Raw genomic sequence first — 27,617 nt, 5'->3', positions numbered from 1 at the left:
TTATTATTCGTAATATTTCGTAAAAATTCAAATCATCCTTCCACTTTTTCAATTATAAATACATCTATTTCTTTAAATAATAAATACATCTATTTTTTTAAATAATACATCTATTTTTTAAATAATAAACACTAACGATACATTACGACGGAAATACTGAAAAATGTTGTAATCACTTTCGTGCGCTTATCCAGGGGTACACTTATATACGAGTATAAAAAAGTGCAAGAAAAAACGAAAGAATTACTGAATATTTTCAATGATTTGTATTGCCCTATGAAGTTCATATAAATCATGTTTTTTATTTTTTTAATTTTATTGCTTTCGATATCTTTTTCTAAACGCGCTTATCTAAGGGTGCGCTTATAAACGCGAATAAAATTTTGGTAAGGATTTGGTGCGCTTACAACCGGGTGCGCTTCATTACGTCATTTTACGGTATACTTGTTACAATTGCGCCTAAAATATTCTTAAAAACTAGACAGAGTGAACACAGTAAAACCACGTGACTTTGACCATGCATCTTTTTGTGAATGAAAATGAAACGAAACACGACACAATCGAACATGACGAAAATAATTCGAACAAAAATTGTTTTTCTATATATTAAATTTACAATACTTTTTGATACAAATATTTTCATATATATAAAATTTTGTACATTATAAATAAGAAATTATAAAATATATTATAAAAAATAATAAAATGTGATAACGAATTCTTTTCTGGTCTAAAAAGAAAAGATCACATTACTCAAACAAACTCTGAATAAAAATATTTTTGTTTAAGAACACCGAAGACAAGAAAAAATGCAGAAAAATTCCACTCTCATAAATATACAAATTACGAAGTACCTTACCTGAGAAATGGATTGTCGTTTTTCCAATCGAAACAAATTCTTTCGTTAGATATTTACTTCTTTCTAGCCTAAAAAAATAATTATTTTTATTAGTCGCAAGATCGAAAAATTTACGCTAAAAATGTTTTTTTAATTCCCATCATGCAACGCACTCGAAATTTGTATTATTTCATTTTTACAATTAATTCTAGTTTTTACACAAAAGTATAAAACGGTCTGGAAACGAAATTGTATTTTTTATCCTCTTTTCAAACCTAACAATAAAACAATTATTAGCAACTAATTATAAATTGTTTATTATATTTCTTATAATAATATGAAGAAAAAAGAATTATTAACTAATACTCTGAAAAAAAAAAAAACTTTACAAATTTCATTTATCGCTGGCAAAAAAATACATTAATATTGAATTACTTTATTTTTCAACAATCACTTTACATACGAATTAAAATATATTCTAAACATATTTGGTCTTATATCATTTCGTTTATTATCATCAACCCAAACTAAATATTTTTTTCGTAATTAATTTTTATAAAACTTTTAAAACTTTCTTCGTAATATTTTAATTTTTCACTTGCTTCAAAAATACAACTCTTAAATTACTTTAAAATTATAATACCCCGTATATAACATTTATTAAATTTATTTATTCATTATATTATTGTCTTTATATATTTTTGTTTATTATTATTCAAAATTTTAATATAACAACTCCGCACGGAATATAAAAAATAACATTCTTAACCTAAAACCTTTTTTAAAAATAAATATTCCTTTTTATTTTCAAATTAAAACTAATTACACATTTATTCTTCTTTCTAATTTATTAAATCAACTTAATAACTTACTTCGTATTCTTTTATTTTTCGTCTTATTATTTTCCGGTTTTGTTCATTCTTCCATCCTCCAGCCCAATCATAAGCTGTGTTTCCAAATATATCTTTGATCGTCACATCAATATTTTCATAACGTAACAAAACATCAACACATGAGATGTGACCACGCAATGCAGCATCATGTAATGGTGTGTAGTTGTCAACATCTCCACGGTTGATGTTTGTTACATCATGTCGACATAACATATCTAATATTGTGTGACGATCTTCTGATGCAGCAAAATGATAACTGTTTTGTTTCCAGCTATCTTCCGCCCAAACATCACTCCCATATGAGATGAGTATTTCCACCATTGATGTATTGTCGGTGTGAAGTACTGTCCACATCAATGGTGTGTTTTCACGTTCATCTCTCATGTGAACGATGTTTGGATGAATGGATAGTAATTTTTTCAGTTTCTCGATATCGTTAGATTCAATAATTTCCTCGATATCTAAATATAAAATAATAAATGAATAAAAATTATAAATTTATAAATTAATGAAACATGATAACGAAAAACTTATAACATCATTAAATACTTTTTTTTATTGTAAAACATTTTATAATGTATTAAACATAAAAAAGTAATTGTGAAAACACAGAAACAAAAAATATAGTAATAATTTATTTTTATTCAAGTTAATATTAATATGTTGACGTCATCATGTAAAGGATAATTTGCATCAGGAGAAAATTATTCTACTTGTATGAACCACGGAAATGTTTCAGTTAAAGTCGAGACTCTAAAATTTTTCGCTTGTTAAAATAATTTCACATGACATTTTTAATAAAAATCTCGGAAGTAAATATAGCTATTCCTACAATTATTACGATAACATAATGCGTTTTTATAAACCAACCTAGTCTAACACTTTCGTCCCCAGGGTTTTTTTTATCCATTTCTTATGCGGGAAAAGAACGAACAGGTAAAGATCCCTGGAGAATAGGATGGCTAGCTATTTATTTCATGACTTATTTAGCCGTTTTCAAAACAAGGGGAAAAATTTACCAAATATTAATACTGCCTAGTCTAGCACTCTCGTCCCCAGGGATGTTTTATAGCAAAAAGGCAAAAATCTCTGATAACGAGGGTGGCTAGTATGCTTATTTCATGACTCTATTTGGCTTCTTACGAACAAAGAGAAACTTTACCAAATATCAATATTGCCTAGTCTAGCACTCTCGGTTCCAGGGATTTTTTATCTATATGGCATGTGGGAAGACGGCGATAAATCCCTAAAACCGAGGCTGGCTAGTATGCTTATTCCATGACTTTATTTAGTTTCTTACGAACAAAGAAAAAACTTCACTAAATATAAATACTGAACTTCTACTTTTTATTTTGCACTCAACTTGCGTTTACCTAACAAATGAACAAAAAAAGCTTTCTTCAGATTGTATGGAGAAAAGTGCAGGATAAAGGTAGAAAATAATCTAAAGCACGCAAAAAGAGTTTCTTCGTTTTTTCAGTAAAAATTGTAAAAATAAATTGAACAGACTTCTCATGAATAAAAATAATGTATAATAAAAACTAGCTACTGCTTTTATCAAAATTAAATTTTCTCTCACCTCACACGACCTATCAACATTATTTCTTGAATGAAACATATTCGTTTTCGTTGAGTATGATATAGTGATAAAAATAGAACAAATTGTACTCAATATATTCGATTTCGTCTGCACGAACATTTCATGTTTCTCTGACACGCGATCGGTTTTTTATAAGAACAAGTTCTAAAGAACACGAGACTTAGGTACACAGCTCTTAGTAAATACTCTGTTAATTGTAAACGGGTTTCTCATGAAAAAAAAAAATGCATAATAAAAACTAGCTGCTGCTTTTATCAAAATTAAATTTTCTCTCACCTCACACATTTTATCAACATTATTTGCTGAATGAAACATATTCGTTTTAGTTGAGTATGATATAGTGATAAAAATAGAACAAATTGTACTCAATATATTCGATTTCGTCTGCACCAACATTTCAAAGATGTTTCTCTGACACGCGATCGGTTAAAAAACGTTTACTTTTTTTACAAGCTTAAATTTTTTAAAAATAAATTAGTTTTGGTTTTGGTTTGTTTTTCTCTATAAACTATTCACAAGTAGTTGGAAATTTGGGTGTTCCTTTTTGTCATGTTTGAACTAAAATTATTCTTACAAATCTTTGAGACCCAAATGTAACTTCTTATTGTATCTGAGAATGCGCAGTTTGTTTTTTTGATTTTGCATAGAAATATTCGCTTCGCTGAAAAGTAGAAACAGTTCCTACTTTTTCGCGGCTAAAGGTTTCGCTGCTAGTTTGCGAATTTGGCGCCTAATTCATTTTGTCGTGAAAATTAAAAAGCCAATTGGCCATCGCTGGAATATTCGGATGAAAAGGGCTTTCCCCAACCTGGAACACGTGAACAAAGAACAATAGAATTAGCCAATCAAAAAGCGCGGCCAGATTTTGGCCGCAGAAAAATCGTTTGAGATCCTTTTTATAAGAATTTCGGTTAAGGCTGGAAGTGATTATTTTTAAACTTTAAAGGCCCGAATAGACGGAACAATTTTGTATTCAATTTACAGTAAAATGCCGAAATCAAGCGCATAGCAAGATTTTGATGCGCTTATCTGAGCGTGCGCTTATCAACTGGTGTCCCTATAAACTAGCCAGGAGACCCAGCGTAATTTTTCTTACCACCGGGAAATCGGAGTAGTTAAGGTGGGAAAAATTACGCTGGGTCTCAAACGATTTTTCTGCGGCCAAAATCTGGCCGCGCTTTTTGATTGGCTAATTCTATTGTTCTCTGCTCACGTGATTATTATCGGGGAAAGCCCTTTTCATCCCGAAAATTTCAGCGAGTGGTTTCACTCACCCTAATAAACATTAGTGTTCTACAAAGTTTTTACCAAAGTAAGATATGGCCAAACTTGGTAAATAACTCACAGATAAATTAAAATGTCCTCTAAAGCGATTAGTCACATTGTTCGACTTAAACTCGGAGTTTCCACTGAGTAATTCGTTCGCGTCTAAGCTTTAGTTTGAGAGAAACTCATTTTATCAACTCGAAGAAAAAAGCTTAGTTAACTAGGCTACTATAAACGAGTATAAAAAAAGTCGCTTTTACTAAAAGTAGGAACCAGCAGTAACCAGCAGTACTTTGAAGTAACCACCAGAGAACCATCTGTATTTTGAAGTAACTAACGGAGAACCAGCATTTTTTTAAGTGACAACAAGAGAAAGACCAGTTAAATAGATAAAACGAAATAAACGCAACTACAGCTTCGATGTGAAACATTTTATAATGTACACAACAATTCATGACCCATTTTTCTGAAATTTTTATGTCTGGTGTGACTTGGGCTTTATGCAACAGTTGAGACACCAGAAGGCTTTTAAAACCACACGCGAGAATTAACAAAAACAAAATTAATATTTTAAATAACGAACTAATATCTGAATTGTAAACCAAAGATAACGAAAAACAACACTATACGGAGGATGGTCCAAAACGAGACATTTTTTCATAAAGTTTGAATGAATTAATAAATGTTGTGGAGAAATATCGTGGCATCCGGTAGAAAATATAAGTTTGTTTTTCTCACATGGTTTCTGTTCAAGTAAAAAAAAAATTATGCCTTCGAAATGAACGTTTTTTTCTTGAAACATGTTACATTTTATCTCAAAGAATGAACCTTAATCCTGAAAACACCATTTTCGTTCTGTAATTCTTGTAATGGATTACTGCCTTTAGGCGAAATAAATAAATAAATAACTTTAGTTGGTTAATTATCGCGAATTCCGCGAGTTTTATTCATGTTTTCGTAAATTAATCTTCGCGGAATCCATTTATTGGACCTTGTGTAAACAACATAAAAGTAGCTGGTTAGCAGGAGCATAAAGTATTAGAAAAAAGGCCTGGGAACTACGTGTCCTTTTATTTATCATATTTGGTAGTTTTAAGGTCATGAAGTGTTGTGCATAAAAATCACAACACCTTTGCGCCGCTGTTGCTGCCTTATCTGGAGTAAATTATTAATAACTGCTGGTTCTCTTGTGGTTACTTAAAAAACCAGCTGGTTCTCTTGTGGTTATTTCATAATACTGGTGGTTCTCCAGTGGTTACTTCGAAATACTGCTGGTTACTGTTGGTTACTGCTGGTTCCTACTTTTAGTATCTACGAAAAAAAGTGCAAAGAAAAAAAAGAAATAAAAATCGAATAATTCTTTTTCGATGATGTATATTCTTTTTTGTGTATTATTTTGTACACTTTATATTTTTCGCCAGAAGAAATATCAGAACGAACATCACTTTGTTCGTACCTAACACCGTCGGGCATATAATACAATTCTGAAAGAATTGTATTATATGCCCCAATCAGGGTATATTGCGTAGCGCGTACTAGCTCTAGCAAACCCCGAAAAAAATAATTTGTAAATACAGTCATTCCATATGTTTATTCTCTATACATGCTAAGTATTTATCATTGAAGCTACGTGCTTAACAGTTTAATAAAATAAACATACCTTCAACCATAATATCCGACGTGCTTGACAATCTAAATAAAAAGTACAACAGCTGTAATATTTAAATCAAATGCTTTTCGAGGGTTCAGATGAGGTTTTGCATTAAATTTTAAAATGTTTTAAAATTTCATATTCGCTAAAATTTGACTACACGATAACCTATTTGGGTTGGAAACTGAACTGTTTCAAGTTATAAATTATCTTCGGTCATATAATTAATATTTCATTCGCAGCCACTCACAGGGTGGTTGGTCTTGGTTACCAATTTAGGAAAGGCTATATCTCCAAATCTAGTGACTAGACGCAGCAAAACTTGTGTAATGCTTTTTCTTCCAAAAATGCACAGCTGTCTAGGACTAAAGGGGATGCAAAATCAAAATAAACAAAACTGCGCATGCTCAGATACAATTCGCTGTCAAATTCGCCGCTCAATTCGCTTCGTGAAAATCCCCCTTAAAAGGGTTAAGCAGCTTGCGAAAGTAACGTTAGATTTAAAATTTATGATTTAGATTCTACTAACATGAAAGAAAAATTATTATTTTGTCTTACTTGTGAAGATAAGGCACGATATTGTCATCAGATTTACCAACTTGATTACTAGCAACGACACAAAACTTGTACAGTTCACCAATCACCATATCATTCAGTACGAATTTGTTAGAAGTAATGTTACTAGCTACAATTTTCCAATCTAGATTTTCGTTGTCCTGCTTCTTAATTGTGTATCTGTAGCCTTTATTTTCCCAACTTAATTCACATGTTGTGTCTGACACATACGAGCAAATTGTGTTATCGGATATTTCAGGGGGATGAAGGCTGAAATAAAAATTATAAAAGAACTATACATTGTTTAATAGCGATAGGGTAACTGATTATAACAAGAAAACATGCTTTGCTATTTCCCTATTGAAACAGAATTATTTTACGCTCTACTCATAAACCTAATCCTCTTACTTTTTAACTATTAGTTCGTTTGCATTTTTAATTTCGGACGTGCGTGGACATTCAACATGATTAAGTTTTTCCATCATTTCTTCATATTCCCATGATTGAGTGTGAATGCTGTAAGTTCTTTTATTGTCATATAAAGTCTTTGTGAACGGTATTTCTGTCTCGTTATCATCTGAGTGTTCTAAGCAACATTCTATTAGATATTCAGACATAAGTTCACTGACAATCTTACCAGTTGATGACTTCAGCATGTTTGATTTGTTAATGTTTGACATCGACAAAAGGATAAGGCTTTGTGTTGCTCTTGACATTCCTTCTATAGTTAAATGTTTTAACTTACAGTCGTCTTTGTCGATTATGCAAATACATTCAGCTGCTTCAATACCACGAGCACCTTGTGTTGTAGTAAGCATGGCATAGTTGGTATAGTTGGAAAGATCTTGAACTATTTCACCTGTCTGAATTTTCCGGATTTTCCATTTAGTGGAGTCATCGTAATGAAAGAAATCTATTTCTAACAGTTTTAGCAATCTGTAAAGTATTGTCATTTGATGCAAGGTGTTGTAAATTAACAGGCTCCTGTTTTTATCAAATAAACCAATATCTTTTAAAGCAAAAGCTAACAATAGAATGACTGTTTCTTCCGTCATTTGTTGCATTACTGGATGTATTAGTAATGGCTTTGTACCTTTTATATTATGACCTATATTATCTGCTGAGTTAAATGTTAGCTCGATTTCCGTTCTACAATGTTCTGAAAGCTCTGTATCATTCATAGAGGCTGCAATGACATCAATATCAACAGGTATTTTAAAACTTTCTTCTTCTTTCTCTTCTGCAGAGGCTGTAGTATGGGGAACAACTTGCGGTAATTGTTCTTCAACTATAGGCTGTTCTTGTTCTCTTGAATTATTCCTGATATCAATATTACCTGGTGATATTACTGCATCATTTTTTAGATGAGATTGTCTAACAGGAAGTTTAATGACCGTCCTTTCCTTGGCTGCTTTTTGCTCGAAGGCTTTTAAAAAGTTAAAAATGGCTCTTGATGCTCTCATTCCTCTGGTTAGTTTAAATAATTTCATTCCTGTGTCCTTATAATTATATTTGTAATGATTAGTGATAGATTCGTCTGAAATAAACGTTCTATGTTTCTCAACAGATTGAGGAAAGATAATTACAAGAGAATCTTGCAACCTACTTTCAGTCTCCAGGCAGTGTTTCAGCGATGACGATTCTTCCTTATCCAATACTTCACCATTTAATTCGTCAATTATCACATGTAAGTTTTCGTTAGTATGTTTTTCAACCAACGATATCAACAACAGCGATGGTGCTGGTACGTTTGTCATCTTTAAGTCCTTAGCTAGTTCCACAACTTCTCTAACGAGAACTGTAACATTGGCTTTGTTGTTGAATTTATTAGCATGACTGGCAACATCTTGTTTCAGTAGCGTTTTATCATCCCATATAACGTAGTATATAACAGAATTCGTTTCAGATATTTGATAAGCACGTTCTAAATGTGACAAGGCTAATACAGTTTTACCACTACCCAAGGAACCAGTTATAATTTTTTTTTTCGACTTGTCATACAAAATACGCTGTTGTTGACAAGTTAGTAGCAGTGAAGTTATCTTTTCGTGGGTGTTATCACTGAGTGAAGGGACTGAATAGAGTGCTGTTCGAGTAGCCATAAAGCAAAAGATTTTGCTGACTATGTTGATATATTGCTCTTTCTTGTTACATATATTGCTTTCTCCCTGTAATATGTTTAAAAAGAACTTCATAATAGCTTTATCTTCAGACCAAGTGTTCCTAAAGATTATTTTGCAATCAACACAAATTGCAGTGTCCTGCTTGTCTTCGAAATTAGGTGCAGCCACAACATTAATTATTCTCAAGTTACTGTTTTTTAAATATTTTTTATAGACAATACAGAGCTCTCTTAAGTTCTCCTCGCCTGCTAAAATTTCCTTCTGTATAATCATTGCATTGGTTGTTTCTGTGTACCTCATGTTTATAATGGTGTTAAGGAACACAAATAAGATTCTGTTTTCATCAGAAAATGACTTCACAGGAAATACTTTGTGAAGTTTTAAAAATTCCATGTGCTTCTTGGCATCGTAATGTGTTAATACAGTAAATAACCGATGCTTTGACTTAACCATAACAGCTTTAATTCTTTGGGCAAACACAGAGCACTTTAGATCTAGCATTGGAGGTGGAAATTGGAGTGCTTCTTCCATAGATTTCTCATCACGTGTAAAATATTCATAAATATAGCCTTTTTCAATTTTTTCATAGTCTGCTTCTGTCATTCTTTGTAGATTCCCCCCACAAAAAAATTCAACAACTGTTTCTTCTGTTGGCGTGTTTACAATAGACTCAATATCATTGCATATTTTACAACTGTTGTGAGTAATAATAATCAAATGGTTAGTTGTTGTACATTGGTGTGCCAGATTGTTACCTATCAAAAAAAAAGAAATTGTCACAAACTTAATATAGTATTCTTTACGTATCTTTTGCAGAATTGCTAAGAATTCGAAGGATAAATTTAAATTAGCATGCAATGTTTAAAAAGTAGCACGTTATGATCCAATAAGAAGGAAAAGCTTTCTTTACTGTTATTATTGAAAAAAGTTATCAAGACGGCTAGAATATTTAATTCATATACTCTACAATTATGTCCCAGAGAGTATGGGACTTATAAACCCATTTCATCCAAGTTGTAAAGGGATACGTTTTCCTTAAATCCCTCAAACTACCATGATGAATTCTTATTTAGGATTTACCAGCCCGTATTTTTAATTTTTGGATTACACGCTGGAAGCACAATAAACAAAATGAAAGTAACTGTTTTCGTGTTTCATTAGACAGAGACATACATTTTACATAATTGTTAAACAAAAATGTTATTTTTTTATTTCTATATTAAATGGTGAATTATGCTATAGTGATTCCTTTCCAAATCTTAAGAACATAATTCGACACTACAACATAAATTTGTACTTTTAATTGATATATTGAATATATTTAAATAATATATCATTAACACAACAGACCTTGAATTGTAATCAATTGAATTTTTCTTTCATTGTCAACCAACGTGATTGATAAGTTGGTAGAGTCTGGAGTTTGGCTATGAATGAGCAGCATAAGTTTTCCTTCTTTCCTTTCAACAATGTAGTCAATTTCAACATTCACACTTTTCACACTTTGAATAGACCAGAATGAGTTGTCTTCAATTTGCACAACAAGGTTTCCATTGCAATTCTTGATCAACATATAACTAAAATATGAGGTAACATAAAAACATACAGTAACTCCAGTAACGGATTCCGGACGGAATAGAAAAAACCGGATTTTCGGGCAATTTTTTATCCGATCCATGTAAAACCGGAAGATATGTTAAAAAAATTTTATTTAGCTTTCAGAAACTTCAAACAGAATGTAAAAATTCGCTTTAGAACAAAAGTAATTATATTTTAAGCAGATAGTGGCATTTTTAACAATGTTCAAGCTTCTGATGACGTCACAGAAATGTGCTGACGGAAGCAAAAATTTATTGCCGCCATTTTGTTCCTTTTATGACGTACTATAAGTGTGCCAAGTTTCATTCAATTTGAGCAATCCTATGAATAGTATGTTCGAAAGACCCCGGTAACTGTTGACCAGTTCTTGAAAAAATCGTTTTTGAAATTCGAATTGATCTTTATTCTTCGGCAGTTTGATTTATCAGGGAAGGTATTAGCCTAGTTAACAGAGTATTCTTTGAGGATATCAAATTCAGTATCTCCCAAAAGAAAGCTTAAATGTCATAGCAAATCAATAAATTCAAATCCACCTCATAGCAAATCCCGAATTACAATCAACTATTAAGCAAAGTTGGCATGGTCAATCAACTATTAAGGAAAAAGTTGGCATGGTCACATCTTACCCTCTAAATGAAAGAAGAATTATTCTTATTTGTTTGGGTCAATGAGGCCATTTACACTTAAAACAAGAGATTTCATGATATTGATGTGAATATAGAATTAACCAATCAGAAAGCACCGTCAGTATTCTGACCACAGAGAAGTCATTTGAGACCTAGCGTAATTTTTACCAATGACACGGGATAGACACCTTGGTTTGCAATAAAATTTTCTGTGTGAGCTTGGGCCTGGGACGAGCAAACAAGTGTAATTTTGGCAAAAAAATTTATGGTATTCAATTCTATACATTGATTTAGTTTGAATGCACATTCCTTAACAGGTCTAAAAATACAGACGACAGAAAATGTCAAAATTTGCTATTGCTTAAATATGACATCATAATTTAAGCAACATAATTAAATATGAAATTCTTGTGAATATCTTGAAAACGAAAAGAGCCTTGATAACCAACATTTTAGGCTCTATAATATAAGTCCAATATCATTTTACACCTCGGGTTTACTCTAACTATTTTGATTTCTTGGAGTTAACTTTAATTTTTGCAGTAAGATTATTATGATAATTTTCTAAAAAGACACAAACATTGCTCTGATTCTTTCTCTGACAGTTTTTTCAAATTCTTAGCAAAATCAGAAATGATAAACAATCATATCAGCTTATTCGACTTTTTCCTGATTGTTACGTACGTAACTTCTGACTTAATAAATAAGGAATATACATTCTCAGTTTTGTGTTTAATTTTTTAGGAGTTTTTAAAGGCCTATAATTTCAAGTTTTGCTTTTGACTAATGCAAGCTATGTTCTATTGCTTCTCATAGGACAGATGTGTATGTGGAAAGAATGCTTTTGGGGAAAAGCACAGTTATTGACTATTCAGAACAATCAAAAGCTCTTAAAAAATGGTAGTTGCAGCTTCGAGTGCTATAGAACAAATTGGTAGTTTTATTTTTTCAAGTTACTAATATTTAAAACATTGTTATAAAAAATATCCGGAAATAAAACCCGAACCACAAGTTCAACAAAGCAAAAAAAACAAACAAAAAAACATAAAAAATAAAAGTAAATAAGAAATCACATACCTTGGAGAAGTTGTGTTGTTGGCTAAAAACAAATTAATGATATATAATAGGGAAAAGTAGTGGTGAAATGGTTGACATATCAGTGCAAAATATTACAAACCAAGTTTTTGTGTAAGAAATTGAGTGATTCCCTTTTGCTTAAGGATATATGCTAAACTTTGTTTTTTACACCGTTGGAAAGCTAAACAGTCAAGTTAGTATTTATTTGAAATAAAAAATCTGAACTTTTTATTACAAAGCAATTATTAAAAAAGAAAAAGTTCTTCAAAGTACAATACATACAATGTGTATGTATTAATTTGATAAAAGAAAAGTCTCATTTTTTTTAACACTACTTCTTTCAACATTTGTGGTTGTGTAAAGACAAAAAAAGACCTACAGGAGATTGCAAAATGCATTTCATCTATTAAAATTTGAAAGACGGCCATAACACTAATTTCAACATATTCAGGAAAAGCTATCCTTATGAAAAGAGTATATTGTGGGAATACGCACAAGTGTTAAGAATAAGAACATGCTAAATCGAGTTATTAAAAAGATGACTAAACAGCAAAATTTCTTTAAAACCCTTACAATCTGTAAAAACGGTTTTCTGATATGAATTTAAACTTTCAATAAATTTAATAAACTTTTCAATTGTTATTATGACCTTGTGAATTTTCCTAAAGTTTTGTGATGAAAGCATGTTTGATGTGATTTAGGCAAAGAAAAGTTTTGGCAGATGATAAAGGCATGAATAGTTTACTTAACAATGCCACTTAAACACTCTTTAATGCATTGGACTTACCAAATTCATCTTGAATGCCACCTAGAAAAAAAAAGATCAATTTTGAAACATACATTCAGAGATCCGTAAAATTGAATCTTTAGCATGAATTGAATTAATTGAAGTAATTCGCGTTTTACTTAATTTAAGGCGGTGATACACGGTGAAATTAATCGAATTTGGTTTGTTAAAATTATATTGGGCATTAAAATAAAATCAAAACTTGACAGGTGATACACGAGAACAAACTTTTGATATTTTTCTTTTGATTAAAATGTCTTCAGAGAGCGAAGATAAAGTTGAACTCACTGCTTTTATTATTTATTTATTTAAGAAAATGTCAGAAACCTTGTATGTGGACGAAAGAATGGCTGCAGAAAAGATCTTGTTTAGGAGTATGCGATATGTTTCTAAACGAATTTTGGTTAGAGCAAGAAGATTATTTTAATTTTCTTTGGATGTCTTCTGCTAATACGCTCTAGAGCGCTTTTTATAATATAGAAACTCACATTTTTGTGAATGACATTTGATGACAAATTTTAAGCATTCTGATTGGTTAAAAACCCTTCGATTAATCGAAAAGAATAAACCGCTCTGACTGTTTAAAAATCGAATTTGACAAGTCTGAACATGCCAAAAGCATACGATTTTTACATGATACACAATCCAATTTGTCGCATTCGACAAATCGAGTTCGATTAATTGAATCGTGTATCACCGCCTTCATTCTCAAATACTTTGTGATGGTTCAGTTTTATTGAAAATAAGGGAAAGAAAATTTGACCGGATTGGCATATTTATAAAAAAAATACAACAAATAAGACTACTTTCATCACTCAGGAAATTAATTTCCTGACAAAATTGATTTTTTTGCTATGTGCAGAATTAAATACAACTAGATTAAAATGTTTTGTTTACTGTGATTATTTCCACCAATTCACCAAAATTTATGCTCTTAGCATAGTCAAAAGTTGAGTAATAATTGGTAAAAGAAACAGAAACAATCATTGGTCATTTTGTTAAAATTATTGTTTACAATTAACAAAGTTGTTTTGGCTTTTAACCCTATTAGGCTAAAAAGACACATTTTTCTAAAGTTCATATTTAGCCTTAGTATTTAACATTTTTAAATCAACAGACAATAAATTCTTTACCACTAAATTATCCATAATATATTTTTTTTGTGTCAAGCACTTTTAAAAGTGTTAAATAATGCATGATTTTATTTTATTTACAACGAAATAAATATGGAACTAAGTGTGATAATATCAAAATTGTGTGAAAACAAAGCAAACATTTTGAAAGTGTAATTTTCTTACCTTGGATGTCATTTACGAGATCGTCCATTTTTAAAAAATTTAAAACAGATTTTAGTTGATGCCATGAAGTAGATTTTTTTTTGCATCTTTCAAGTACTAACGTTATCACCCTTTCAATATTTCCGACGTTGTCTGCAAATATTTTGCTTACTTCATTGTAAGGGATTAGAAAATGCGCAAAGTAACGAATGTCCCATGGTGAGATTTTTTCTAATAGGTATCGATAAATTTTGTCTTCCATCTCAAATGAAATTGAAGGATGATCATGTCTAACTAAAACATATATACAATATCAGTCAAGAGGGCGATCTAGTCAAAGCACCTTATGATAAAACGGGATCTGTAATTTCAAAAATCATCCAGCATTTTAATTTTTAACGGATATTTCGTCTTGTTACTACAAGACATTATCAACGTAAATTGTTACAATTATCTCACAAGTTTTTAATATAATTTTCAACAACTACATAATACACAGAGGACGTATGTTATATTTGATGGCGCTACTATCAACCGCAAAGGAGATATTTCAAATATACTTATTATGTATCTCAGGAGGTTACCATATCCAAAAACAGTTCCCATAGTTAGTGGTAGCAGACATAATCTGTGGGTAATGTGTACTAAACCGCATAACAATATTATGTAATAAAGTAAAAGTTATTTTATATTTTAGGTATATTATACCTTCAGTATCTTGAAAACTGTGTTTCAAGTCATCTTCGGTTATCTCCAGGCCTCTACCACATTTTTTCAGACATTTGTTGACTTCTTTAATAATTTCGGCAATAGAAATATTTTTCTTTTTTTTTAAAAACCATTCACATACACATTCTATTACTGGATCTTCAGTTCTTGAGGTTTTAGCAAATATTTCAAGAGGTTTATTATCATCATTAAGCACCCACTGACAAAATAATTCCCCATCTTCTCTCTTTTCTTTAAATTCCACAGAGAGCTTGTATGCAAGTAGCAATCGTTCTAAAAAGAATTAATTCATGAACATTGATGTCTGAATGTATTCAAAATATTAATTATTTAATCTTTTTTACTAATATTAATCAGTCGTATTATTATTGTTATATTATTATATATTACATATTATATCTTATATCTTATTAGTATTATTATCCTACAGTGTGTTTGCAGCTTAATACCTGAATTAATTAAGGGGCTGTGTTTTCAATTATTGAATTAAAATATATATGCTTTAAATTTTCTAATCACATGTTCTGAAGTAATTTAAGGCAAGAAGCTGTTCAGGAGAATTTTGTAGAGTTATTAATTTTACATATTACAGCGAAAATAATTTTTTGTTTTTTTCTCCATGAATAATTTACATTAGTTAAAGTTAAGGAAACTAATTACAGGGTCGGATGGAGGTATAAGCAAGATAAGCGCGCGCTTACTTTTAAAAACGTAGAGAAAAAGCCTGCACTCGTTTCGTGTGTGTAATTTTCCTTGTATTTTTTAGGAAGTCTGGTAAGGAAGTTGTGTTTTTGCTTATTGCGCTTATTTACTTTCCCAAACAAAGTAGATAGAAACTCCTCTGAGCAAGCGAAACGAAAAGCAACTTTGCTTTCTCGCTTATTTATGAATAAGCAAGTAAGCGTGTCAAAGTTGATATATTTGCTTTTTTGCATGGAGAGAATGCAGAGATGAAAAACTACTTTGCTATCGCGTATAAGCAAATAAGCAAAAAAAAGGCAAGGTAGACAGAATTTCTCAACCGTAACAAAATGATTGCAAACAGGCCACGTTCTTCGTGTTTATAACCAATCAACCAAAGATGGACACTAGTGTGATACTTTTAGGTTTCTGGATGTCTTTTTTACTATTTCTTATAAATCTCAAGTACCCAGTGTGTAGTAGTATGTATAGTTTATTCCCTAAGCTAAAATATCAGATTTTTTTTTGCCTTGAGAAGATTATTTTAAAAGGTTTCTCTCTGCAAAAATATCTATATATATATATAGGTATAGTGAGTGAGATACTTCTTTATTATTCACTATAGTGAATGAGAATGTGTGTACACTAAGTTCTTTCACTGATCCTGTTCTGTATAAAACTTCTGGTGCTATATTTTTTCAACAAAATGAGTTTGTAGCTACTGCTTTGTCTTATGTGTTATACTCAAACCTCCCCACCACACAAATAAATAAATTAAAAGAAAAATACACTCAAAATAATTCTGAAGTGTTCATGTGGTGCTTCATTTGTTATTTTATACCTAGCAAGATTTTTTAAGAGAAAATTGAGCCAGTATGATGAGTGGAAACAGAGCTGTATTAAGGATGGAAAACATATCCATCAATTTTCAAGCCAAGTCATTGTAGTGGTGCTCTCTGCCAAGACCTCTTTGACATATGTTATATAGCTATAACAATATGGATAGAAAAAATCTTACCAATCTTACTAATATTTTTATTTCATAACTGCCTTTTTATCTGATGTATTTTTTTGTTATGCAGCGTCAGAGGAGATGGTAACTCTCTTTACAGATCTATTTCTGTGTTGCTTATTCGTGACGAAACCCTGGCTTTTGAGAATTTTGATCAACCGCTTGACAATATTTTTGTGCAATGTTTATCGGATGGTTGTGATGTGTATACAAAGACCAAGTCAAGAGAACTGGTCATAATTGAGTAAGCAAGATGTGTTTCAAAATCCTTCATTTGGTCATCATTTATGTGCGTTTTGTCAATTTTTACTGTTGTTGAGGTATAATAATTTTTTACTAAATGTCTAAACTCCTGTGATCAAATGGTATGATATTTATGATACATAAATATCATACCATTCCGAACACAGGTTCGATTCCTGACAGGAGTAAACTATATGTGATGCAGGCAGTACCTTTAAAATTTGTGTCACTATATATTTTTTAATTTTGTAGCATCCTAGGGAGAGCCCAGGAGAGGTGTTGCTGGTGTTTCTGTGAAGATATTTTGATTTAACTAGAAGGTTAAGTTTAAAGAATTTCTGCAATTGTTTGCGAGTGATATTCCGGCCCTTAGTAACATATTTGTGGGGGATATTTTGGAAAAACTATCAAGGTGCTCTACCAACAGATATCACCTCTTTACTTAAAACCACAAATAGGTACATATTTCCATCAATCCATGAATCTTTAGAATTTTGGCTACAATTCCTGTAACCTCATGCACTTGTGAGAAAAGTATCTCTGGACTAAGGCGTTTAAAGACTCAGATGCGAAACATGATGTCGGAGAAAGGTTAAGCAGCCTAGCAGTTATCATGTTTAACAGGTCAATCACTGTGATCTCTGATGAAGTGATAGATGAGTTTGCTGAACATAATAAAACATAATAAAGGCTTTTTGAAATACATATACTTGCTGATTGATTTATACATATAGTTTTGTTTTATATATTTTAGCTGTATATTTTTTTATGTATACTGTTACTTATTGTACTTTTAACGCTGGAAAAAGCCTGAACAAGGTGATAAATTTTGTTACTATTGGGTCCGCCCATTTGGCGTGTTTTAACGCCCATTCTGGGCGGTAATCTCCCACAAATTTTTTTTGCTTAGTTACATAAAAATCCTGGATCCGACCCTGAATTATATACTAGCTGAATTCCCGTGGAAGAATCCATTGAATATTTCATTAAACCGATGTAAGGGATACCAAACAAAAACATACAACACCGACGTCGGGCTCTTTGTCTCTTTTATAATGGGATGTCAAAAAGAGAAAAAAGCCCTGAGATCGAGGTTGCTCACAATCTGCATTAATCTATGTTTATAACTGCTGAAACAAAACGTCTGAAATTTATAAGCATGTGCAACAACAACAACAAAAAAATTATTATAAAATAAAAACGAAAAATGTCCAAAAAAATCAAAGGTGTCTAACAACCGTTACGTAAAAAGCGAAATACACTAAAACTACATACTTGCGTTGCCATTCCAGAAGTACACCAGGGAAAAAAAGGATACAAAGCATTAAAAAAAAATCAAACATTTTTGTTAATTCATACAAAATCAGCTATTCAGTCTAATGTATACAACAAACCTTCCAAAGTTATACTCAAAATATAAGAAATTAATAGTTGAAAACAGATAAAAGAGAAATATAAAAATTAAATCATTTGGTATATTGTATATCTACCAAAACATTTCACTCTAAAATATTAAAAGAACAGTTTGCCTTATAGACCCAAGCTTTTAATCAAGAAAATCATGCATAAAATCAAAAAAGATAACAATGCAGCGTTTTCGAATTTATAATATATTTCAAACAATCGTAACGTAACAGATGTAAATATTGATTTAAGTTTAGGTTTTAGGTTTATCACACACACAATCTGTAGTGTTAAATACAGTTACAACGGAAAAATTACTTTTTACAGTTTATGTAAATTTTTCTCTGGGATATACACTTTTTATAAGAATATTGTGTTTCAGTTTCAGCCTCTTTGACAAATGCTATCCTCGTTATTCTGAATATGTTCTTCGCATGACTATGGCCTGAAAATACACGGCCCATTGATTGGACACAAAAAAGTTCAGTTCGTTTGATATACAATAAAATAGTAAACTTCTAATCAATTTTGTGCGTCATACAATGTATTTAAAACAAACCATCAAGCTTAGACATATTCTTAGGATATTCTGAACTTCTGACCCATTTTTCAGAGTATATTCTTACAAAAAAAGTGCTTAAAGAAAATATTTTTTGGCTCAAGACAAGACAGGGTTCTCTTTTTTCAGTTGATAACCAACTTGTTTCTGTGAGATACGGCGCGCACATGGTAAGCCTGGGGTAAAATTAAATTATCTTAACCGTAACGACGAACGACAAGAATGACAAATGGACCCCCTGTTTTCTCATTTGGTAGCTTACTTATTTTTTAGTAATTTTAGCGTACGGTCAGGTCATAAAAATGTGACCCGTGATTTGCGTGTTGTGGACTCACATTAGTTATTCACGCAAGGGAATTAATATTCAAGATTATATATTTTAAATCATAAACAAATATTTATATTTTCAAAACAAATCCAAATTGTTAATTTTGTGGATTTTTCATTGAAAAACACAAAAAAAAAATAACAGTAAAAAAAATAAAAAAAAGGAAAAACATAAAATAACAACCAATTTTTTTCTTTTTTTAGCCAAATTGAATTTCAAAATCTTGATATCCTAAAAATAATTTTTGCTTGATATAACCTCTTCTTTTTAGGCTCCAAAGTACAATAATTTATGAATAAGCAAACAAAAACTAAATTGTTAATTTTAGAACACATATATTTTCGAAAACATAATTTTCTTGTGATTTGAAAAAATTTCAGATAACTGAATGTGTGTCAAAAGGGGTTACCCAGGCTAAAACAAGCCCAATTCAAATAAATGGAGAAATAGCTGGGCCATTAACTGCTCCTTTAATGCCACAACACGTTTGGCTAGCTTGAACTTGGTACTTTGAATTTGTTTTTCTAATAATTTTTTTTTTCATTTAGATTACCATGGAACATATTTTAGTTTCGAAATAAAAAATAGTTGTAAATGAAACAAGAAGTCCTGGCGGCTCTAAGAATTTCCGCTCGCTACCAAAATATTTGATGAGAACCTGCTAATTCGTTGTGTTATCGTGCCAAACATTCGAAGCAGTTTGGTGCATGAAGCTTTGAAGATAAAGCACACCAGTGACATTATATCGTACAACAAACGCAAACAAAACGAAACGAAACGTGTCATAATAAACTCACATTTTAAAAGAAATTGCTAACAAAAAATACAGCATATCATTCATGTTTGCGATTGAAACGTTTATGGTCTTAAATGACATTTAAGGCGGAAAAATATCAAAATTTTAATGCCACTATTATGTTCAGCATACTTAATTTGTTAACTGTGCCAAATTTGGCCGAAAATGAAGTGGTTTTAAATTTTGGACCAATTTTGGCCTAAAATGACATTTAAGGTGGCAGAAATTTAAAATTTTGATGTCACCATCTTGTTCAGCATGCCCTTTTTTGTTAACTGTGCCAAATTTTGTCGAAAATAAAGTAGTTTTAATTTTTGGACCATTTTTGGCCTAAAATGACATTTAGGTGACAAAATCAAAATTATAATGTCATCATTATGTTCAGCATACTTTCTTTGTTAACTGTGCCGAATTTGGTCGAAAACAAATACCAATTTTGGCCTGAAACGTAATTTAGATGACTTTTAAGTACTTAGGGAGTTTGGGTACGAAGTTTAAATTTGTGACGTTGCAATTGACCATTTGGGGCAGGGTTAGTTAGTTAGTTAGCAGTTGGAAACCAATATTATCCTCCTCTCAGAGGAACGTGAAATCCCAGGGTCGATTTTCCTCAAAAAATGCTGCAAAAGAAAAAAACAACGGTTTTAGAGAATTAGAGAATTCGGGCGCGGAAATTCAATGATGCAAACAATATATTGTCTGTTTCTCTTGTAACTGCAATTATGGAGACTTATTTCATCCGTGTCTTATCAGTGTTCACCTCCACACAAATAAAGGATGCGAGGTGCGTAAACATTGCGTTTCTTAGGAAAGTAAAATTCTCAGGATTAAGTAACAATCTGACAAACGTCAGGCTTGAAAATGTTATTTAAAGCACTGGTATGGTCGTCTTTCGGAAAAAGTGAAAAAATAAAATCAAAAATTAAATATACATATAATATTGTTTGTTACACAAGTAGTCATATAAATACTGTTTGTTTCGCAAGTATTTAATTAATGACCTGACTTACAACTTTTTTATATCTCGGTTGAAATTCCCTGCTGTTAATATTTCTAGAACTTGTATTACACTTCTTACCCATGCCACAACCTCAACCCCTGTGCAGTCTACATTTTGTTATTTTATATTTTCTACATTTTTCATATTTTTTATATTTAGGGACCACTAGCACAAACCAAATAACCTAAGATAAGAGCATGCCATTTATCACGCTGATCAATTTTTTATTAATAGTCCTGGTTACCGTATTATTAAGTACCAATAAAAAATAAAGGTGCAACTCTAAACTTTACGGTATGCAAAAAATATTTGTTTTAATCGAAGACAGCCATTTTTTTCCTCTGCCCTACAAGACTGTCTTGACAGTCTTGACTGTACTTTAGGAAGTTTTCTAGAGAAGAATTCTAAACTCACAAAAAAAAATTTTCATTGAAGCTTTCAATTTCAAAATTAATTTCTATAATAGCATAATTTTGTATATACTGTAAATAGATTTTTTTTAATCCTTTTAATCAAAAAAAATTTTTCTATTTCTGATGAAAGGCTGCAGTCTATTAAATTTTTTTATGTTGACTTTTAACTTGCAAAGTTCAAAAAATACAGATGTTGCAGCAAAATAAAAATGAACAAAAAGGCTCTACAGTCAAAAATGCCTTTATAAAGCACCTCGTAGTATAAACAGTCTAAATCAAGGATATTTAACCTCAAACTTTTAAGTGCATTGTAATCGCTTCACTATTGTTAATATACTTTCCTTTGACGTCAATATTGTTTTAACGTCAAGATTTGGTAAATTACATAACAATTTTATAGGTGATGTTTTATAGGCTTTATTGAAGAAAATTTTGAAGAATATAATCAACTTTGCAAAAGTGAAAGACAGACACAGACAGGGAAGCTCCGTATTATTATAAGAGATATGCTCTTATAGCTATTAAAACTATAAGTAATTAAATGCATACATAAATCAAATTCATTACCTCAAAATATGGCTAGAAAACAAAGCTGTATGGTTAGAAAACAAAGTTATACTACTTACCATAATCCATTATATATCGTGGTTAGGACCCAACACTAGCCCAGCTGATGAGCTTTGATACAGTAAAACAAGCTTGTCCAGGAATGTGTTTAGTCCCTTGTTTTTGTAGAAAGGATTTAATTGCTGTATATTCCTATAAAGAAACATTTAAAAGCCTGATGTAAAGGTATATTTTGTGAAAAAGGGGTAAGAATGCTGGGTCTGACAAAAAACACACAAAACATTCTCTCCAGTCAGACCATTTTGTGAGTGTGCTATCGCATAGAGCTGTTTAGGCGTGCAATTAATCACCCATGCAAATTTGATTTAAGAAGGCTTTACAACCCTTATCGTTAACTTAAATCTTTTTCATATACATAGAAAACTGCGTAGTTAAAATGCATAAAAAGAAACAAAATAATGAATTATTACAGATCATCTGTAACAACGAAGTACAGAAGATTTTTTCTCATACTATCCATTTTAATCTTACCAATCATAGTGTGCATAATAAAATAAGCGGCATTAATGGAGAGGACAAAGTTTAGTTGTCTTATTAATTGTATTTTTAATTTTGTTTCCACATTTCCTGTGGTCACCCGTTGTTTAAAAGTAGTGAATATAAAAAAGAAAAGAAAGAATGAATGAATATCATTGAAACTTAATTGTTAATTTCTTTACTGTCTTTTAACAGCATTGATCAATTTAGTCCTGGGCACTAGATTGTGAAATACATGTTAACAACACTTAAAAATGATACCAAATAATTTCAATATGCTCAATGTGATTGTAAAGATATAAATAGATTAAAATAACATTCAACACAAAAGAATCGTGTTTTAGAAAGAGTGATGAAATTGTTATTGAGAGAAAAAAATAAAGTACGGAAGTGAAGTATGGTCATAGGTATTGGGTTCTTTGTTAAAGGAACGTTTCCGTGTGTTCCTCACACCATCAGGATATCAATTTACTAACTGTGATGTGGTGCCATTTTTTAGAGCATTATTTATAGCTACATAACAAGCTATATTTGGTACTGCTAGTATGATCATCTACCATACCAAGGAAGACTTTAGCAATGTAGTGTCTGCAGAATCGAGCAGATTAAGAGCTAACCTCATAGAAGGGTTTAAAATAAATTTAAAATAAATTGTAAATTTAGTTCCCAGTGCAGGCTTTTTATGTTATTTGTATTTAACTACTCAGTAAAAGCAAAAAACAAGTATTGTTTAGGTGATAAGGAAGCAAAACTATAATTTTTGTAATTTTTGTCAACGAAAAAAAATTTTCATTCAAAAAGCTGATGAAATTTTTCGGAAGATTTCTTGTTTTTTTGTGATAAAATAATTACATTCATATCCTTTGTTTTCTATTGTTTTTAATACTTTATTTTCGGTCCTCAAAAGTTTTTTGCCTGTAAAAAATTTCCACAATGCTCATCCGCGAAAGTTTTTTCCCGCAAAATGCAAAATTTTCGCTGTTCCTCCAAACCACAAACTTTCTACCAGCGAAAGTTTCTTTCTTTACAGTAGTCTATATTTTTTAATTTTGCAGAATAAGTTTCAGGTAAACGGTAATAACTTAATTGTGAAAATGGAATGAGCATTTACTACAGGTAAACTGTGTCATACATAGGCGTAATAGCCTTTTCCTAAAATTTTTTTTCATAACTTAAAAAAAAACACACAAAACAACCCGTTGTTAACACCAGGTTGAACGTTTAAAACAGGTAAACCGTGTCACACATGATTAATTTAATTTAGATTATATCACAACAGTTTAAATAAAAAAACAGGAAACAGCCCATGGTTACTCTGTCTAGCTAACAAAATATACTTTGCGGAATAATGTTTACAAGACAGTAATAAAATATGTAGTTACCTCACTACACTTAGATGGAGCTAAACTGCAAGTTTTGCTCATGTTAATTGTGGTGACAGAAGTACAGCTCTTTAGCATTGTGGGTAATATACATTAGGTTTACCTTAGTCATTGAACATGTCATGTAAAGCCTGGCACATTGGGGATGGTTTCTACCTATAGAGCTAATCTTAAAGATTGCCAGGGTTATTAGTCACATTTCTCAGGACATGTTGATGCACCAGACGCTCAGGGCATCTCTAGTGTAATCATTATTATCCTGACACTCAGATTATGCATTATATATTTGTGCATTTGACGAAGCGCCCATTCCCCAAAAAATTTCCATAAATACTAGTCTACATATACTGAATGTGTTGTACATACTCATTCCAGCAAAAGGAAATACATTGTTTCTATCAATTTGTGTTGTTATTCTGGAACCCAAAGCAAATAACTAGCATCAAAAAAATTATTGAATAAGAAATCTACCTTCCTAGGTAAAATATTAAAATTGGTTTGTTAAGTTTATACATGGCTAGAAAACGTGGTAATATATTTAGCATATTCTCATAGACTATGTGATGAACAGCTATCACAAGGGGTGAAACGTTAAGGTGCAGTAAGTTCTACCTTTATTGACTTACCTCTTATTTCTTGTTTCACCTAGTCTAAACTCATCATTTTTCCATTTTTGATAAGCAGGACAGACATCAAAGCGTGAGAGCAGAAAAAAGAGACCGGTATCCTGTTTTATGTTTTACAAAGACTTGATTAGGGCGGATAAATACAATGACGAACAATAGAAATGCACAATGAAATAATCAAGTGGTACCCGTAAGCTCCACTGATTGGTTTTACTTAATGTTAAGCACATCATAAGACAAATATGACAGGAGTTCTGGACTTTGCACTTTCATATATAGTTTGCTTTTCTAACATATTCTAGGTCAGACAGTCATTTGATTTGGGTTTTAGCCAATGGTTAGTGCATTGCGAGGAGAAAACTAGCCCTGTGGTCAAACAATGCAATAACATCTTTAAGTAAAAGTCACAATATGTTTAGGTTAATGTTTTCCCTCAATTTGATGACATTCTGACTTAAAGAATATACAATTCACATCCATTTTCTAAACATTTCATGCCGCAACAACATATTATTCATAACTACTTCGTCCTTGAAAAAATCAAAAAAATACATTACAAAAGCAGGAATCACCACGTTGGATTTTTTTACCAGAAAAAAGGAATAAAAACAGTTTAAATTTGATATTGTTCCTTTTTCGTTGTTGTTTTAGCCATTTTCAGCCTCCTTGTTCGTATAAAATTTGAAGGCTAATCAATGAGTTTTATAAGAACTGAATCAAACATGACTCCTGAAGAAAAAATTACAGTGAGGTCAAAATAAGCTGGATAATTGAATCACCATGGCATTTAAAATTAAATTAAAAGAAATTAGCAAAACAAAGTTCTGAAATATTTAGATGTCCAGCAGGTCTAAAACTATGTATGTGAAACACGCACTAAATGTGTAATATTTATTTCAATGTTAAAGGTTAAAATCATATGCTATTCAAAAAAAAATTGCAATTCAGTTGCTAAGCAAATCAAAGAAAAAGTTTATTTCAAAACTTGTGGTCTTGTTCTTTATGTTTTATCTCCTTTTGTGCTGTTTTTATTTCATCCTATATAACCATGATCAAAGTCGTCTTGGTTGAAGAAAGAAAAGACAAAGTAAAAAGGCCTGAAAAACACAAGGCGGTAAGACATTTCACAAAAACAAAACTTTTTGTAAACTTTTTTTTAAATGGTATATGCTGCAGCCTGTCTATTTTATGACAATGCATCATTGTATGTGGTTTGCACAAGTTGTGAACATTACAATAAACATGGTTTTTCAGTCAACTAATGTACTAAACTAAAAGTATTTCAACATTGAACTGAAGCACACTTAAAATTATTTAGAATATTTACATTTGAGATATAAAGTATAGTTCTTACACAAGAAAAAAGCGTGTAATAACAAAACGTCGCGTATTTCTTTGAAAGGGGAAAAGTTCTATTTTCTTAACATCAAACCTTTTTTCGTTTCTTTTATAGAGTGGTACAGTAGAGAGTAACAAAAATATTTTGTTTACTTACATTACCTTTCAGGAGGCCGTGTTTTGCATGAGTTTTTCATCTAGGTTTTGTCAAAACTGCGCATGCGCCATAGGCTTTAAAATAGGCGTTGTAGTTAAGTAGGCATGCGCGGTAGCATTGCGACAGTTCATGTGCTTGTGCGCATGCGCAATAAGTTCTCTTTGTTTATATTATGTTGGCACAAAAGTTCCGTGAGAGAAATTAGATTATATCTTAAACCTTTAGACTAAAATAAAATCAGTAAGTTCAATTTAACTTAAAAAAAAAAACATGTAAGCGTCAATTACAGTAACGCCCTATTTTATTCCCGCCATACAACAACAGTTAAAAAATTGATAGAAGAATAGAAAAGTTAAAAAAAATCCGTCTTGGCAAGTCGTTACTAACGTCACAAAATTGCTTCTATCATTATTTGTCTACACAACATAAATGGTAGCTGCGAGAAGCTAAAGATGAATTTCTTGCGGAAGTTTCACCTGGTAAATTTACGTGAATTTTGTATTGGCTTAAGACTTAAAGTATAAAGAATTTATTATGAATTTAAATGGCGTTCAAACAGACGTATTCTTAGAGTATTGTAAATTATCCAAGATAAAAAAAATAAAATAAAAAAAACTTTGTATGAGGAGTTGATTACACTACAAAGAGTAATTGTGTGTATTTTCAACCACACATTTCGAAATAACTGTGAGAAAATAAAGGGAAAGCTCTACTCTCGTCTATATAATAATACGCCAGTTCTGTCTGTCTGTGACTTTTGCAAAGTGGATAAAATTTCTTTGATAAAGTCTATAAAACATCGTCTATAAATTTGTTCTGTAAATTACCAAACTTTGACGTTAAAGCAATATTGACGTCAAAGGAAAGTATATTAAGATTAGTGAAGCCATTGCATTGCACTTTTAAATTTAAGGCTAAATAACTTGGAAACGGGTGGAAATACCTGACGTCATCTCCTGCGTAGGTAACTAGGGACCACCTTTGACCAATTTGGGTAAGTTTTCCAAACCTGGGTCCCTGAATCCGTTTCGGAAATGGACGGGTTGATGACGTCATCAAAAAACTTTCAAACCCGCTCTGCAACCGTTTGTCAAAAATACACGATCCTATACATTTTCTTGATCAGCGTTTCAAGATCTATACGATGAAGGCAACAGGCATACACATTTCTGAAAAAAAAAGTTTTGTGTTCTGACATGTCTCTGCTGACGTCAGCAAAATTTAAATGACGGTTGTTTTTCTCTATTATCCTGCCTAAGTGGATTTTTCCACGGGCTTTATCGACTAGTCTATATAATAATACAGAGCTTCTGTCTGTGACTTTTGCAAAGTGGATAAAATTTCTTTGGTAAAGTCTATAAAACATCGCCTACAAATTTGTTCTGTAAATTAGCAAACTTTGACGTTAGAGCAATATTGACGTCAAAGGAAAGTAAGTATATTAAGATTAGTGAAGCCATTGCAGTGCACTTATAAATTTAAGGCTAAATAACTTGGAAACGGGCGGAAATAACTGACGTCATCTCCTGCGTTTGTAGCTAGGGACTACCTAG

The 27,617-nt window shown here is 31.3% G+C and overlaps 1 protein-coding gene across 7 annotated transcripts; it reads right to left on the bottom strand.

Moving 5' to 3' along the window:
• Positions 1 to 26,372, bottom strand: LOC130629453 (uncharacterized). Of its 7 annotated transcripts, none has more exons than XM_057442657.1 (13): positions 26,065 to 26,372; positions 22,084 to 22,216; positions 15,001 to 15,294; positions 14,314 to 14,586; positions 13,016 to 13,036; positions 12,229 to 12,250; positions 10,277 to 10,503; positions 7,212 to 9,681; positions 6,807 to 7,073; positions 6,258 to 6,289; positions 1,711 to 2,192; positions 860 to 927; positions 1 to 730 (listed from the first exon to the last, which is right to left on the bottom strand). In XM_057442657.1, exons 2-12 carry the CDS (start codon positions 22,091 to 22,093, stop codon positions 913 to 915), a joined length of 4,113 nt encoding a protein of 1,370 aa, XP_057298640.1. In that variant the 5' UTR covers positions 22,094 to 22,216; positions 26,065 to 26,372; the 3' UTR covers positions 1 to 730; positions 860 to 912. The 7 variants fall into 7 exon arrangements, with proteins under 7 accessions (XP_057298640.1, XP_057298641.1, XP_057298639.1 ...); XM_057442658.1 differs by having other exon boundaries at positions 26,070 to 26,372; XM_057442656.1 differs by having other exon boundaries at positions 22,084 to 26,372.
• Positions 26,373 to 27,617: the final 1,245 nt, after the last annotated feature.

The sequence above is a fragment of the Hydractinia symbiolongicarpus genome, chromosome 2 (genome assembly GCF_029227915.1).
Source record: "Hydractinia symbiolongicarpus strain clone_291-10 chromosome 2, HSymV2.1, whole genome shotgun sequence".
NCBI classification, from domain to species: domain Eukaryota; kingdom Metazoa; phylum Cnidaria; class Hydrozoa; order Anthoathecata; family Hydractiniidae; genus Hydractinia; species Hydractinia symbiolongicarpus.
Note: the sequence above shows the minus strand (reverse complement) of the source record. Positions and strands in the feature narration are given on the sequence as shown.

Coding starts and splice junctions, on each gene's coding strand:
- LOC130629453 (XM_057442656.1), bottom strand. Junction 12,251..13,015: donor TGGCATTCAAGATGAATTTG/GTAAGTCCAATG, acceptor ATTTGTTTTTAG/CCAACAACACAACTTCTCCA. Junction 9,682..10,276: donor TCAATTGATTACAATTCAAG/GTCTGTTGTGTT, acceptor TTTTTTTGATAG/GTAACAATCTGGCACACCAA.